Genomic DNA, 16,473 nt, shown 5'->3' with positions numbered 1-16,473 from the left:
ACTGATAATACCTTTATTTCAAGGATAAGAAACAAACTCGGACAAACAGAACACCCCCCGGTGAACTCAGTCACCAACAAAAGACGAACCAACACTGAACACAGGAAGAGACAAGACTAAATACAGGGAGGGGTAATCACGAGACGAGAAACAGCCAGGCAGGGGAGGAGACACACAAGGGCAATAGGTGAACACAATCAGACAATTAGACACACCAGAGAAACTAACGACAGGGAGGAAAAACACAGGTAGAGGGACCAGACAATACCCAAGGGAGACAGGGAGAACCGAAGAGCAAAATAAACCCAAACCTAGACATACAAAACTAAAAACGTGACATAACATGAGAATCGTGACAGAACCCCCCCCTCAAGGGACAGATTCCAGACGTCACTAAAAAAAAAAAACACAAAAGTCCAAAACCTCAAGCAGGGTGGGTGGAGGGGGTCCGGAGGACGGGTTTTGGGCTGACAGCCCAGGAGCACAGCGGAGGGCCCGGAAGGGATCTCGGGCGGACGGCCCGGGGGCAAGGCAGAAGCCGAGAAGGGGGACTCGGGCGGACGGCCCGGGGGCAAGGCAGAGTCCAAGGTGGGGGTCTCGGGCGGACGGCCCGGCGGCAAGGCAGAGACCATGGAGGGGCGAAGGCCACAGCGGACAAACTCAGGGTCAAAGTAAGGGGGCCGGGCTCGAGGGCGAAGACCCCGGCTCTCAGGGGGCCAAGCATGAGGGCGAAGGCCACGGCACTCAGGGGGCCGGGCTCGAGAGCGAAGACCACGGCTCTCAGGGGGCCGGGCTCGAGGGCGAAGCAGGCGGCGACGGAACAACTCCGGAGGACGGGCAGGAACTGGAGCCGGTGGGACAGACTTCGGCAGGATCCCCCACGGAAGAGGACCAGGAGTTGGCAGGACCCCCGGCGAGACAGGTGGCGGCGGGACCTCCAACGGAACAGGACATAGGGTTGGCAGGACCCCCGGCAGAAGAGTAGTCGGCGGGACCCCCAACGGGACAGGACATGGAGTTGGCAGGACCCCCAGCGGAAGAGTTGTCGGCGGTACCTCCAGCGGCACAGGACATAGGGTTGGCAGGACCCCCGGCAGAAGAGTAGTCGGCGGGACCCCCAACGGGACAGGACATGGAGCTGGCAGGACCCTCAGCGGAACCTCCAACGGCACAGGACACAGGGTTGGCAGGACCCCCGGCAGAAGAATCGTCGGCGGGGGCTCCAGCGGCACAGGACACAGGGTTGGCAGGACCCCCGGCAGAAGAATCCTCGGCAGGGGCTTCAATGGCACGGGACATAGGGTTGGCAGGACCCCCGGCAGAAGAGTAGTCGGCGGGGCTTCCAACGGCACAGGACACAGGGTTGCCAGGACCCCCGGCAGAAGAATCGTCGACGGGGGCTCCAGCAGCATGGGACATAGGGTTGGCAGGACCCCCGGCAGAAGAATAGTCGGCGGGACCCCCAACGGGACAGGACATGGAGTTGTCAGTACCCCCGGCGGAAGAGTAGTCGGTGGGACCCCCAACAGGACAGGACATGGAGCTGGCAGGACCCCCAGCGGAACCTCCAACGGCACAGGACACAGGGTTGGCAAGACCCCCGGCAGAAGAATCATCGGCGGGGCCTCCAACGGCACGGGACATAGGGTTGGCAGGACCCCCGGCAGAAGAGTAGTCGGCGGGGCCTCCAATGGCACAGGACACAGGGTTGGCAGGACCCCCGGCAGAAGAGCAGTCGGCGGGACCCCCAACGGGACAGGACATAGGGTTGTTAGGACCCCCGGCAGAAGAGTATTCGGCGGGACCCCCAACGGGACAGGACGTGGAGTTGGCAGTACCCCCGGCGGAAGAGTAGTCGGCAGGACCCCCAACGGGACAGGATATGGAGCTGGCAGGACCCCCAGCGGGACCTCCAACGGCACAGAACACAGGGTTGGCAGGACCCCCGGCAGAAGAATCATCGGCAGGGCCTCCAACGGCACAGGACACAGGGTTGGCAGGACCCCCGGCAGATAAGTAGTCGGCGGGACCTCCGAACGGGACAGGACATGGAGTTTGCAGGACCCCCAGCGGAACCTGCAACGGCACTTCAGTAGGGACTTGAGTTGGGACTTGAGTAGGGACTGGCGAGGGAACTCGAGAGGGGACTCGAGAGGGGGCTCGAGAGGTGACTAGAGGGACTAGAGAAGGGACTCGAGTTGGGACTAGAGAAGGGACTAGAGAAGGGACTACAGGAGGGACTAGAAAAGGGACTATAGGAGGGACTGGAAAGGGGACTAGGGGAAGGACTGGAGAGGGGACTAGAGAGGGGACTAGAGAAGAGACTAGAGAAGGGACTAGATAAGGGACTTGAGAAAGGACTTGAGAAGGGACTAGAGAAGGAACTAGGGAAGTGACTAGAGGAGGGACTTGAGAAGGGAATTGAGTAGGGACTAGAGAAGGGACTAGGGAAGGGACTTGAGAAGGGAATTGAGAAGGGAATTGAGTAGGGACTAGAGAAGGAACTAGGGAAGGGACTGGAGAAGGGACTTGAGAAGGGACTTGAGAAGGGAATTGAGTAGGGACTAGAGGAGGGACCATGGTCGCTGGGGCCAGAACTGGGGCCGGGACTATGGCTGCTGGGGCCAGAACTGGGTCTGGAACCATTGCCGCTTGGGCCAGAACTGGGGCCGGAACCATGGCTGCTGGGGCCAGAACTGGGTCTAGAACCATGGCTGCTGGGACCAGAACTGGGGATGGAGCCATGGCTGCTGGGGCCGGACCCATGGCTGCTGGGGCCATAACAGGGGCCGGAACCATGGCTGCTGGGCACGGAACCGGAACGCGGAACCATGGCTGTGTGGGATGGTACTGGAGCACGGTACCATGGCTGTGCGGACCGGCACTAGAGCACGGAACCTTGGCTGTGTGGGCCGGTACTGGAGCCGGAACCATGGCTGCTGGGGCCTGTACTGGAGCCCAAAGCATGGCTTCTGGGGCTCGGGCTGCTAGCCTGGACCTGCGACTCCTTCTCGGAGCCTTTTGGAGGCTCAAAAAAAGCAGGCCAGTACCCGAGAACGGCTCCTGGACAGGAGCAGGAACTGGGGCAAAAGCAAGGGTTGACTCCAGACGGAACACACCAAGGCGTATGGTGTCAGGCTGGGAATTGGGAGGCAGGGAGCTGGCATGCCTGGGGCTAGCAGGCCGGGAATCACACACCGAGAGGAAAGGCAAAATCCAGCCAGGTAAGAATTTCACCAAGCCTGGTTTCTCCGTAGCCATCTGGCGCGCCTCTGCCAGAGCAGCCTCTCGCTACTGAACCCCGGACGCTCCCCTCCATCGATCAGAGCAGTTAGCCAAAGAAAAGGAAAAATCCAATAATTCCTTCTCAAATGGATCTGCTGGGCCCATCCTTGGTTGGTTGGTTCTGTTACGGTAGAGTAAAGCAAGCAGGACCCAAATGCAGATAATACTGATAATACCTATATTTCAAGGATAAGAAACAAACTCGGACAAACAGAACACTCCCCGGTGAACTCATTCACCAACAAAAGACGAACCAACACTGAACACAGGAAGAGACAAGACTAAATACAGGGAGGGGTAATCACGAGACGAGAAACAGCCGGGCAGGGGAGGAGAAACACAAGGGCAACAGGTGAACACAATCAGACAATTAGACACACCAGGGAAACTAACGACAGTGAGGAAAAACACAGAGAGAGGCACCAGACAATACACAAGGGAGACAGGGAGAACCGAACAGCAAAATAAACCCAAACCTAGACATACAAAACTAAAAACGTGAAATAACATGAGAATCGTGACACTAACCAGTTTATAAGAGTTAAAGGGAAAACATTAACAGTGATGAGATGCAAATAGACACATTTGTAATTGTCCAAGAGAAATCTACACATGTCTAATGAATGTATTGATTATTTCAGGTAGCAACAATGGCAGCTGTTAAACATCTGCTTTTGGAAACTCTGAATGACTTCAGAAACGTGGATCTTGAGAAATTCAAGCAGACCCTGGGTTTAATTGTCTCCAAGAAGAAACCGAGATATTTTCCATTGATTTGGAGTCCCTCAGCAGGCAGAGCACAAACAGTGGAACAGATGATGGAGATCTTCGGCCAACAGTGTGTAGAGATAACCATGGAGGTTTTGAAGGACATTAACAGGACTGATCTGAGGCAGAGGTTTACAAACTTAGAACTCAAAGGTAAGACAAATAAGAAAGAAAACCCTCACATCACATACATTTTATACTTCAGAATAAGAAAGAATCTGTATTCATCAACAATATGAATTATTAAAAAAAAAGATGGGACAGGAATCTATACAAACATTAAAGAAATAATGAAAATACCATAAAATACCACCGACACATAGTCTCAACAAGAAACAGAATGTTTTAAGTTGAAGTAGTTTAGTTTAGTTGCTGGGATCTTGTGTGTTAGACATTCACTTTATTTTCTCTCTTCAGAGATGTACTCTGTGGATGAACATCGACCTGCACAATCCGAGGGAGTGAGTCTGACTTTACACATCACAGCTTTCCTTCAATAGATGCAAGTTGTTAACCATATCCATCTTGAACTTAACAATGATGATGCAAACCAAACCATGTTTAAGGTTGATCTCTTCTGTCAAAATGATTTTTCTTCCACTGATGTTCTGATCAGATTAGCAGACTGAAGTCTGAACACTCATATAAAAATGTGCATTCGTGAAGAAAAAAGCTAAACATATTTAATAGAACAGATGTTAGTGTGTCTTTGACTTGAGATCTTGTAAACATTTTATAAAATCCTCTTGTCTGAAACACTAACTCTGACGAAATGAATACAAAGTAATATTCATTTCCATAGAGAAATAACACCTTTTCTTACACATCCGTAACATTTTCAGGCACAAATTGCAGCAGAGAAAGAGATCCTTTCGAAAACTCTTAAGGATTTGAGCGACCATAAGCTCGACAGATTTCAGTGGTTGCTGCAGTTCACTTACTTCCAGAAGAGCATATCCTACTTCTGTTATGGATATCCCAATTGGACAGAAAGTGCTCTCCAGCTAGTGGATCAGATGGTGGAGACCTGTGGTCCGCAGTCTGTGGAGGTGACCAGGGAGGTTTTAATGGACCTGAACAGAACTGATCTAGTGGAGAGATTATCAGAGACTATCTTAAAACTCAAAGGTAAGAGAAAGAAAACTAAAAACTGCTACATCACACAGAAGAGTTCATAGTCATGAGTTTTGTAATTGTTGCAATGCTTTTGTATTGTAATTTTGTTAGATTTTAAGGAATCGTTCACCTACAAAATGACCAGTTGTTCTGTTTTACAATTACTCACCCTGATTTATCTTTAATTCTTGCATGCCTCCACTGTGAGTTACAAATCAAACAATGGAGAAATTCTTGACATGAATTGAAGTAAATGGGGGGCGTGTTTAATAACAGTTCAACTTTATCAAAACAACCTGACCTCTAAAATACTTCTGCATCAACAGTCTCATTCTTGCACGTGGAGTACCCGTCTGTGCTTTGAAATGTATAAAACAGGAAGGTTTAGTGAAAATGCATGTTTTAAGGAAGTAGTGAGCTCGTGCCAGGATAAATGAGACTTGGATTCTACTGCACGAGTTGTGTGACAGTTTGTAAATAGATGTTTTATATAGTTTTAATTTTACAGATAATAAAGTTGTTCTCTTGTTAAACATAGCTCCCTATTAATCAATACTTTTGTCTGTTTTGTTTCTTGAACTATTAAATGTAACAAGGCAGGAGTCATTTCTATGAAAAGGTCATTTTGTGGGTGTAGTGTTCCTTTAATGGGTGTTAATAATATAATGTGAAACCTCTCACTCTTTGTGATTGATTTGAATGATGCCATCATGAACCATATTTGAGTGTTATTTTAACAGTTAAATTATTCATATTACGTATTGTTGTTCAAAAGTAACTCAATCTGACTAAAGTTGTCCATAGGCTGATTTTGAATCCATCGTGTGTCATTTTTTTTCCTCAGAGGAACCGCTTCCTTCACTGATCCAGAGAGTGAGTAATGTCCCATCACTCTGACTCCACCCAGTGCAGCTTTGACTCAGTAGATTTAGAAGACTGAAAGTAATCTCCATCCTGAACATTATTCATGTTACAAACATTTTTTGGTCTCAGATTGTTTTCTTACAGAAATAATCTGATCACGCCAAGTTAGGTACACATACTGTAGGTTCTAGGCATCAATGTTATTTATGAATAGTGTTAATAATTGGTGTCTGGAGGGGAAATTATAGCACATTATTCATGAGTTGTTTTTCTAATATTCAGAAAGAGAAATTCACAATACTGATGCTAAAATAAAGATAGTGATTCTTACTTTTTTATACCAAAAGAAAAAGATGCAACTGGTTAAACTGCCACTCAGTTTTTAAATCTAATGTTTCTACCACAGCCATGGAAAGAGTTATTTAGGAGGTCAAATTAAGTAATGAATCAAACACGCCGTTTATACAAAAAGAAAATGGTTTGTGATGATTTGGATGAACAATATAAAGTGTACTGATACGTTGTGCGTGACATGGCTGATGTTCTCTTACCCTGTCCACTCTTGTAAAAAACTGAAACTGACAAGATGTAAACAAAAAATAATCTGTAATCATTCCAGCTGAGAAATTGCTCTTTTGCCCCATTAACGTCTCCTTTGATTTTACCAGTTGGAAACGATGGCGTCTGTCATAGAGCTGCTTCTGGAAACACTGAAAGATTTGAGTGACCAGGATTTACAGAGGTTCCAGATGGTCCTGATTGAAATTCAGTCTGGCAATGGCTACCCAGACATCTCACCAAGCTGGCTAATGATGAGAGACAGGCAGGACATGGTGTTTTATTTGGTGCAAGATCACGGCCAGCACAGACTGCTGGAGATGACCACTGAGGCTTTTGAGAAGATGAACAGGACTGATCTGGTGCAGAGGCTGTCACAAAGCAGCTCAGGACCCAAAAGTAAGACAAAGGACACAAAGATCTTTAAATCATCAAGCCTGTTTATCCTAAGTTAATAAGCTCTGTATTCTTCTTTTTAAGTTATAAATATTGATGAAACGTATATATTTATAATGTATTTATATCCTAGTGTACAAAGTATGTTTTATGACTAATCAGAACGTAAGTTACGGTTCTATGAATCCCGGATGACCGCCAGAAGCAGTGCTTTAAGCACTGGATATGTCCTTCGCACACATGCGCAGGTCGAGTACCAATACCAACAAAGTCATCTGTGACCCCACGTGACACCGGGCCATATCCGGGTTATGGCTAGAAAGGATCCGTCTAGTGTAAATATGACGTCACGTTCTCGTTGTAATCGGAGCGGCTCGGAAACACACCTACAGCAGTAACATGATGCAACATACACATTAATGCAGCAGCAATATTAATAGAGAAACATCAGACTTAATAGTAAAACACTGCAAGGGAACATTTTATTGCACCAGGAGCTATCTTGGGACTTTTACTGCGACAACGTTGACTTGCCTTTGAATAAAAAACAAACCATAGTGTTGGTGATCTACAGTGTTGTCATTCTTCTTTGAACAGCATGACCGCTAACACCCTATTTCAACAATCACACTCCCTGTCATTGACATCATTAATAGATGGTTTAGGTTCTCACCATCATTTGCTGTGGCCTACTGATGTTAACGATCGTAACTGAAAGGCTGCCTGCCAAACGTATACATTCAGCCATGTGACATTCAGCCAAACTCTAGTGAGAGTTTTACACAAGACGGATTCTTTCTAGCCATAACTCTATATAGCTGTGTCCCAATTCAGCGGCCGCATCCTCCTGAGGATGCATTCGGAGACCGCATACGTCACTTCCGCCAAACTAAGGCTGTCCCAATTTTTTTTAAAGACAAGACTCCTCCGAATGCGGCCCGCAAATGCAGTCTTCTTTCCCCAGATTTAGAGGATACATCTCATGTACACTCTGCGGTGTACCATATCCCAGGATGCAACGGGTGACGGTGACGAATGAGTTTAAAAAAATATATATGGCTTGTAACGTCCCATCAACGGCTACAACGGTTTCAGCTGGATTCGTTTTTAAATGTACTCATCCAAATATCAAACGACATGAAAGAAATGTAAACCTATTTAATTTGTGTATTTAAATATACGGGCAATTGGAGATGTCTTCTTTATATTACATACATAAAATAATATGAAGTGAAAATATTTCTAAACCCTGTTTGGTTTTCATATTGTTGGGATTCATTATAAAGCTAATTTATTTATTTAACTGCTTTTGTTATACAAATCTTACAGCAACAATTTTGTTTTAATAGGGAGCAAGGAGCAGACTGCGCAATTTATCCAGATGCGCGGGGAGAATGAAGCCCTCTTCACGGGGGCCTGTTGCGACCTCGGGAAAATAATTTAAACATATTATATAACACCAAAATAAGTACAGCTAGATCTGACTCCATATTGAACAGTTTTGAAAACAGTTTTGAAAAACAGTTTTGAAAACAGTTTGAGACAGTTTGAAAACAGTTTGAGACAGTTTGAAAACAGTTTGAAAATATTTTGCCTCGTGTCCGAAATTATTTAGACCCTCCAGAAAAACGCGGGCAAAAATCCTTGATTATGCGGGCTAAAATCCTTGATTATGCGGGCTAAATTCCTTGATTATGCGGGCTAAATTCCTTGATTATGCGGGCTAAATTCCTTGATTATGCGGGCTAAAATCCTTTATTATGCGATTTAAACATGCGGGGTTTTTATGTGATTTTATGCGGTGAAATTGTGGGAAGTTGCGAAATATGCGGAAAGTTGCGAAATATGTTAAATATGCGGGAAAAAAGAGTAATATGTTTTTAAAAATATTAGGCTGTCTTATTTATTCTCTCTCACACACAACCTGCCACTAACGTTAAACCCCTTTACTATTCAATTAAACACATTCAATGTTTATTTATTGTAAAAGCAATTGGGCTATTTTAATCTCTCACACACACACACACACACACACACACACACACACACACACACACACACACACACACACACACACACACACACACACACACACACACACACACACACACACACACACTTCTCCGCCTTATTCTGTTTTCATTTACTCGTTCGTTATCTGACCAGCTTCAATCTTGTAGGCTACTCACCTCGTTTCTTGTAGCCCTCTAAAGGGTTTTGGAGGTTGATGCCTTGGTGAATGTGCGTCGTTTGGCTTTCTTGTCCGCAGCAGCAGAAAGCATTTTCGAATGTTTGAATGAATCAAAGTGGGTCGTCACGTCGATGTTCTCTTATGCTCCAACGCACAGTTGCACGGGGTGCAGAATAGTTTCCCCCCACTTTTTGCCCGGTCTTTAGTAGAAATGTTTGTCGGTAAATGAGATGGATTAGATTTTTTCATCTTGGTGTTTTCTCTATCGTGTGAGCTCCACACGTCCATACAGTGTTGTTTACATTCTGTGATGCGCGAGCTGATGACGTCACGTCAAGACGAGTTAACTTTTTTTTCTTCTCAACTTTGTGTGGAAAAATGCGGGGATTAAATATGCGGCCTTTTAAAAATCTGCGCCATTTTGCTGATTATGCGGTAAATTCTGCGATCGCAGAATCGCGTTTTTCTGGAGGGTCTAATTATTACCGGCACTTGTGACTGCAGCTGGTTGCTAGGAGACGGGGGCGGCAAAATATAGGGGTAACTGCCGGTGACGTACAAGGACATGCTCCGTAGACCGTCTCATTTCGCAGGCGGACTGCGAGGCTGGGTCTTCAGGAGGCTGGGTCTTCAGGAGGACCCAGCCTCTGAATTGGGACACAGCTATCTGCCGCCGGTGTCTTCAGAGGATCTGTTCCCAGAATATTCTCGCGAGAACACAAGGATTCTGAGTGACAGGATACTCTGGCGGTCATCCGGGATTCATAGAACCGTAGTTAAAACCGTAACATATGTTCTATTTCATCCCTACTGACTGCCAGAGGCGGTGCTTTAAGCACTGGATGACTTATACCAACAATGTCATGAAGAATCCAAGCACTTACTCACTAACTGGAAGCAGCGGAACTCGTCAATAGGACCTCGCCCAAAGGATGGAGAGTGGCGACATTAACCCGATAAACCCTGGAGAATATTCTAGTCGACGCCCACAACGCCGCGGCGCAGATGGTCTCTAGGGGCACCCCTCTCAGGGCAGCCCAAGATGTTGAGATGCTTGAGATCTCCTGGCAGAAAGACTGCCCGCAGACTGGCCAGGCGGGGAGACGCCCAAGACAAAAGGCTCTGTGATACCTGGAGTAGCTGTCCGGACCTGGTGCCCCCCTGATGGTTGAAGATGAAAAGGAACAGATCCTCTGACGTCACCGGCAGATATAGCCCGGTGTGACGTGGGGTCACAGGTGACTTTCTTGGTATTAGTACTCGACCTGCGCATGCGGGCGACGGACATATCCAGTGCTTAAAGCACCGCCTCTGGCGGTCAGTAGGGATGAAATGTAACAATGATTAATATTTTGGGAGAGGGTAAAATTTATTGAGTTGGTTTATCTCCACCTCTTTCCTCTTCAGAGAAACACTCAGAGGCACAGCGACCTGCAGTGATCCAGAAAGTAAGTAATGTCACATCTGTCTGACTTTCTACAACAAACCTTTCCTTCAACAGGTAATGATATGACCCAAACACATGATTGACGTATCTATGATGATCTGTCTGTTTGTCTGTCTGTCTGTCTGTCTGTCTGTCTGTCTGTCTGTCTGTCTGTCTGTCCATCTGTCCGTCTGTCTGTCTGTCTGTCTGTCTGTCTGTCTGTCTGTCTGTCTGTCCATCTGTCTGTCCATCTGTCCGTCTGTCTGTCCATCTGTCCTTCTGTCTGTCTGTCTGTCTGTCTGTCTGTCTGTCTGTCTGTCTGTCTGTCTGTCCATCTGTCCTTCTGTCTGTCTGTCTGTCTGTCTGTCTGTCTGTCTGTCTGTCTGTCTGTCTGTCTGTCCGTCTGTCTGTCTGTCTGTCTGTCTGTCTGTCTGTCTGTCTGTCTGTCTGTCTGTCTGTCTGTCCGTCTGTCTGTCTGTCTGTCAAACCCAACAACAACTAACCAGATAGAGTCAAAGGGAAAACATTAAAAGTGATGAGATGCAAATAGACACATTTGTAATTGTCCAAGAGGAATATACACATGTCTAATGAATGTATTGATTATTTCAGGTAGCAACAATGGCAGCTGTTAAACATCTGCTTTTGGAAACTCTGAATGATTTGAGAAACGAGGATCTAGAGAAATTCAAGCAGTCCCTGGATTTAATTTTCTCCAAGAAAAAACCGAGATATGTTTCATGGATTTTGAGATCCTCCACAGGCAGATCACAAACAGTGGAACAGATCATTCAGATCTTCGGCCAACAGTGTGTAGAGATAACCATGGAGGTTTTGAAGGACATTAACAGGAATGATCTGAGGCAGAGGTTGACAAAGCCCAGCTCAGAACTCAAAGGTAAGATAAAGAAAACCAAATAACTTCACATCACGTACATTTTATATTTCAGTATAAAAAATAATCTGTAGTCATTAACAATGTGAGGTATAAAAAAAACATGGGATGTTTTACATTTAAGTAGTTTAGTTTAGTTGCTGGGATCTTGTGTGTTAGACATTCACTTTATTTTCTCTCTTCAGAGATGTACTCTGTGGATGAACATCGACCTGCACAGTCCGAGGGAGTGAGTCTGACTTTACACATCACAGCTTTCATTCAATAGATGCAAGTTGTTAACCATATCCATCTTGAACGATGATGATGCAAACCAAACCATTTTTAAGGTTGATCTCTTCTGTCAAAATGATTTTTCTTCCACTGATGTTCTGATCAGATTAGCAGACTGAAGTCTGAACACTCAGAAAAAAAGATATAAACATATCTAATAGTACAGATGTTAGTGTGTCTTTGACATGAGAAATCTTGTAAAGATTTTATACAGTCCTCTTTTCTGAAGAAATGAAAACATCAAGTCATATTTATTTCCATCATAAAATAACACCTTTTCTTACACATCAGTTGAATTTTTCAGGCACAAATTGCAGCAGTGAAACCGATCATTTGGAAACTTTGAAGGATTTGAGTGGCGATGAGCTCGACAGATTTCAGTGGTATCTGCAGTTCACGTACTTCCAGAAGAGCATATCCTACTTCTGTTATGGATATCCCTATTGGACAGGAAGTGCACTCCAGCTAGTGGATCAGATGATGGAGACCTGTGGTCCGCAGTCTGTGGAGGTGACCAGGGAGGTTTTAATGGACATGAAGACAAGTGATCCAGTGGAGAGATTATCAGAGACTATCTTAAGACTCAAAGGTAAGAGAAAGAAAACAAAAACTGCTACAGTACGCACTCATCTGTGTATCATGGATGTGTACTACAGATATTTTAGAATTCATACACATGAGTTTTCTATTTTTCCAAATCTTTTGTATAGGAGTTGGATTTTAAGGAATAGTTTACCTACAAATTGACCAGTTGTTCTGTATTACAATTACTCACCCTGAGTTCTCTTGAAATCTTGAAGACATCTGTAATTTCTTAGATGCCTTCCAAGAAAAATGTTCAGACATTTCTATGAATTTAAGTAAATTTGGAGCGTGTTTAATAACAGCACAACTATACCAAAACAACCTCACTGTTTGAAACACTTTTGCATTAACAGTCTCATACTTGGAAATGCGTTACTCTTCTCCACACATCAGAAGTAGTGAGCTAGTGCCAGGATAAATGAGACTTTGATTATACTGCACGAGTTGTGTGGGAGTTTGTAAATGAAAGTGTTATATAGATGCAGTTATAGCTTATATCGTTTTCCTGTTGTTGAACACAGCTCCAGATTATTAAACACTTTTGATTCTTCGTAATTCAAGTGCAGTAATAACAATTTTTAAAAAACGACATAAGAAGTCGTTGATAATCTGATTTTGAATCAGTGATGATGAGGCTTTTCCTTGGTTTTCTCCTTAGATAAACATCCGTCCAAACCACCGAAGGAGGTGAGTCATATCACATCAGACACACTTTACACAACACGGCTCTCATTTGGGTTTTACAGTTTGCAAATGTTGACAGTAAAGAGGTGGAAAATGTTTTCAACTAGTGGAGATATTATATTTAATTCCCTCTGATGACATTGAATCCATTAGGAAGTAACCGTGGCATCACTGGAGGAGAAGCTTCTGGAAACACTTGAAGATTCAAGTGATGGAGAGCTCGAGAAATTCAAGCGTGGCCTCCAAAGAATCTCAAGTCAGAGATTAGAGACGGCAGGGAGAGTTGAGATTGTGGATCTGATGGTGGAGATCTACGGCCAACAGTCTATGGAGGTGACAATGGAGATTTTAAAGAAGATGAAAGAAGACGATTATGGTCTGGAGAAAAAGTTGTCAAACATCACTTTAGGATCCAAAGGTGTGAAAAGCCAAGTGTATTTTTATTGTATTATTTCAAGCTTCCAAAAAGACATCACTCACCAGTTTTTCCTGCATAACACATTTGCTCTAATGCTATATCAGCGCTATGTAGCACATAGTGCTAAAGGGCATAAAAGTTACCATATGATTAAAAAAAATTAAGTAACATAATTTAAAAAAGATCTTGTCTCTTCACAAGGGCCTTCAAGAAGCTTGGAGCTTGAGGGTATTGAACAACATTTTACATGCGCCTGGATCACATAAGAAAGTAGCCTCTTCTCCTTTTACTTCTTAAGTTACAAATGTTGTTTCTGATTGTGATAGTATCCTATCTACTGTGTTTAGTTCCAAAATCTCAAAGTCTTTGTCTAGCGTTCCGGTGTTAAAATTAAGGTCGTCAGAGTCGGTGTATGAAACGGTCATTTCATTTACTCCCTCCGTGTATGTTGTGTGTGTCTGGGTGTACATGACCTGATTAAGTGGCAGCTTCTAGTCGCTTGACTGTCTTCCTCCCCGCTCCTCTGTGTCTCTCTTCATCCTGCAGTCACTTGTTTTAATGTCCTTTTTTGCCACATGTGAAGCCTACTCCCTCCAGATTGGATTCTTGTCCTGTATAGTTTTTTGCTGCATGCACAGCATAGGATGTCAAATTCTAGCTGTCTGCCATCTTACTTGATGTTTCTGGACAAACTCTGAAGTTGGGGCATGTGGGCCGTTCAAAAAAGGCATTTGTTGCTGTTGAGAATATTGTGATGCCTCGTCCTGGTTTTGGGTCTCATCGCTGTTTGCATCAAAACACAACCCTTCATCTCTGTGTACATTCTGTGACTTTTTGTCCAACCTAAGGATCATTAGTGTCGTTCTTAGCAGAAGGGATTTGACATTATCACTTTTTAATATGATTATTAAGAGATCTGAATTGCCTACTCGATAGCGCACTGCTGGCATGGTTCCCCAAGTGGTCTTCTGTTTGCCTCTGGGGGTTGGTGAGCACTGGGGCTTTGGGCATTTGCAGCGGAGCGGAGTGAGGAGGGAGGCCAGAGGTAGATTGTGGGTAGAGGTTGGCACCGTGGGAGGGTGGAGTGGAGTGGAGTGGAGGGCAGGTTGTTGTTTGTTGTAGGCCAATCGCCAACTCAGATTCCACAGAGAGAGGCACAGGAGGGTTTTACGGGGGAGGAAGTCGTCTGTGTCTGCTGACCACTCCGTCATGTTTCTCAGAGAAATGGAGAGTTGGGTACAGGTTAAAAAGTCATTTATGTTTCTTTGTACTTCTTTTGTTCATACACTTGCTTTCAGATTAGAAGTATTCTAGTTAAAGCAGCAAATTATAATTAACAAATTGAATGTCTAAGGAGACCAAATTGTCAACTGCTCATTGTAATCACAATAGCTTAGTGTTGATATGATAAACAATTTGAATCATTTTAATATAGTTTTTTTTATATTTAAATTCTAAAATAAAAAAAACTTATAACGAACTTATATTGATTATCTGATTCCAGTGGCCAGTTGGAATAGATAATCATCACAGTTTTCTTTTTGCAGCAATGGCTCGGTTTTTATCAGCCTTGCTTTCAAATGTCTTCTATACATACCGTTTATCATTATTACCATACAGTACAATACATAGATCAACAATAAGCGTGACTGAAACAAACATACATTAACAACAGCACAAAACATCAAGGTAACAACCTTCAAATGTGTAAACAACACAAACATTCACTCTCTCTCTTTAATTGTTCTGTCTTTTTGTAGTTGTACTTGCTTTTCTTTCTCCTGTTTTTCTTGTTCCTATCTTTTCCTATCTCTTCTCTTTCTTTCTATTTCTCTATCTTTCCCTCATTTTACTGTTGCCCAAACCCACCTTTGGTATTCAAACCACTTCTTTTTTATCCTGATTCCCAGAATCAGGATATTTAAACCTTACTTTAAGATCGTCTTCTGAATCTTAGGCTTCTAAACCACTTTATTTTTCTTTACAGGAATCCAAACCTCTTTTTAAGTATTTCTCGGTGAATACTAACGGTACGTCTACACTACAGGCATCAAAAAATGCTTTCAACGCTTCGCCCATTCACTTGAATGGGGTGACGTAGAAGATTTTTAATTTTCGCCGAACTGCATTGTGGGGAGCATGGCATGGCTTTGCAAGCATCACGAGCATCTATCGGCATCAAAAGTTGAACAATGTTCAACTTTTGAGGCTCGATGCTTGGCATCAGCCAATCAAATCCCGTTTATGCAAATCACGCCAGTGCAAGCGCAGCCAATCAAACCGCGTGCAAGCTGGGAGAGCCAGACGGCAGTTCATTTCCTCATATTCCAAACGAGATATTACGGTAGCAAATCACCCGTTTCTTTACGACCGGAACTATTTACCGGGATACAAACCGGAGGAACCAGGCATGGAGGGAGGTGGCAGAGACAGTGGGTGAAACTGATAGTTTTTTCGCCTGTTTGGAGAGTTTATATCCAGTTTACTTTTTTTTAACATTGCTATTGCTTTGTATGTCGGGGGCGGGAGATTCATGTGATTGGTTGCTCGCAAAAAATCGCCAAGCTTCAGACACGCCCATCTTCAAGATTTTTTCATGCCTGTAGTGTAGACGGGCCGTAAGGATTAACCCGTATATTGAGCCCTTTACCTTTTTAAGAAATGTTGGTATTTAAACCACTTGTTATTTTCAATTCCAAGAATTAGGATATTTTAAACCTTATTTTAAGAATGTTTTCTGAATCTATGGCGTTTAAACCCAATATAATTTTAAAGGGATCACAACCTCTTTTTAAGTATTTCTCGTTAACCTCCACCGCCGGCGGGGGGGAAAACACAACAATATTCACGAAACTGTGTCTCAGGGCTTCTTAACATGTAACAACCTATTAATGTGTCATACCCACTTAAAAGGAAGAAACTCAGCTAACTGACGATATGAACCATTTTTACCGAAACGAAACACAAGTCTAATGCAGAGCGTCTGAATTAGCACTAAGCGAAAGAGTGCTAAT

General features: G+C 44.2%; 1 protein-coding gene across 4 annotated transcripts in view; it reads left to right on the top strand.

Annotated features, from left to right (window-relative positions):
- LOC307013173 (uncharacterized protein) overlaps nucleotides 1-16,473 on the top strand; it is a 158,340-nt gene that overhangs the window by 26,598 nt on the left and 115,269 nt on the right. For 3 of the 4 annotated variants that reach the window (XM_079640440.1, XM_079640441.1, XM_079640442.1), the window contains exons 14-19: nucleotides 3,927-4,183; nucleotides 11,474-11,502; nucleotides 11,685-11,728; nucleotides 12,064-12,361; nucleotides 13,016-13,044; nucleotides 13,195-13,459. In XM_079640440.1, the coding sequence (XP_079496566.1) occupies nucleotides 3,927-4,183; nucleotides 11,474-11,502; nucleotides 11,685-11,728; nucleotides 12,064-12,361; nucleotides 13,016-13,044; nucleotides 13,195-13,459 (922 nt within the window). Of the gene's footprint in view, nucleotides 1-3,926; nucleotides 4,207-4,470; nucleotides 4,515-4,895; nucleotides 5,182-11,473; nucleotides 11,503-11,684; nucleotides 11,729-12,063; nucleotides 12,362-13,015; nucleotides 13,045-13,194; nucleotides 13,460-16,473 lie in introns of all 4 variants that reach the window. The other variant, XM_079640439.1, reaches the window with a different exon arrangement.

Source organism: Notothenia rossii (assembly GCF_949606895.1).
Source record: "Notothenia rossii genome assembly, chromosome: 7".
Classification (NCBI taxonomy): domain Eukaryota; kingdom Metazoa; phylum Chordata; class Actinopteri; order Perciformes; family Nototheniidae; genus Notothenia; species Notothenia rossii.
This window is presented reverse-complemented; position numbering and strand designations above follow the sequence as displayed.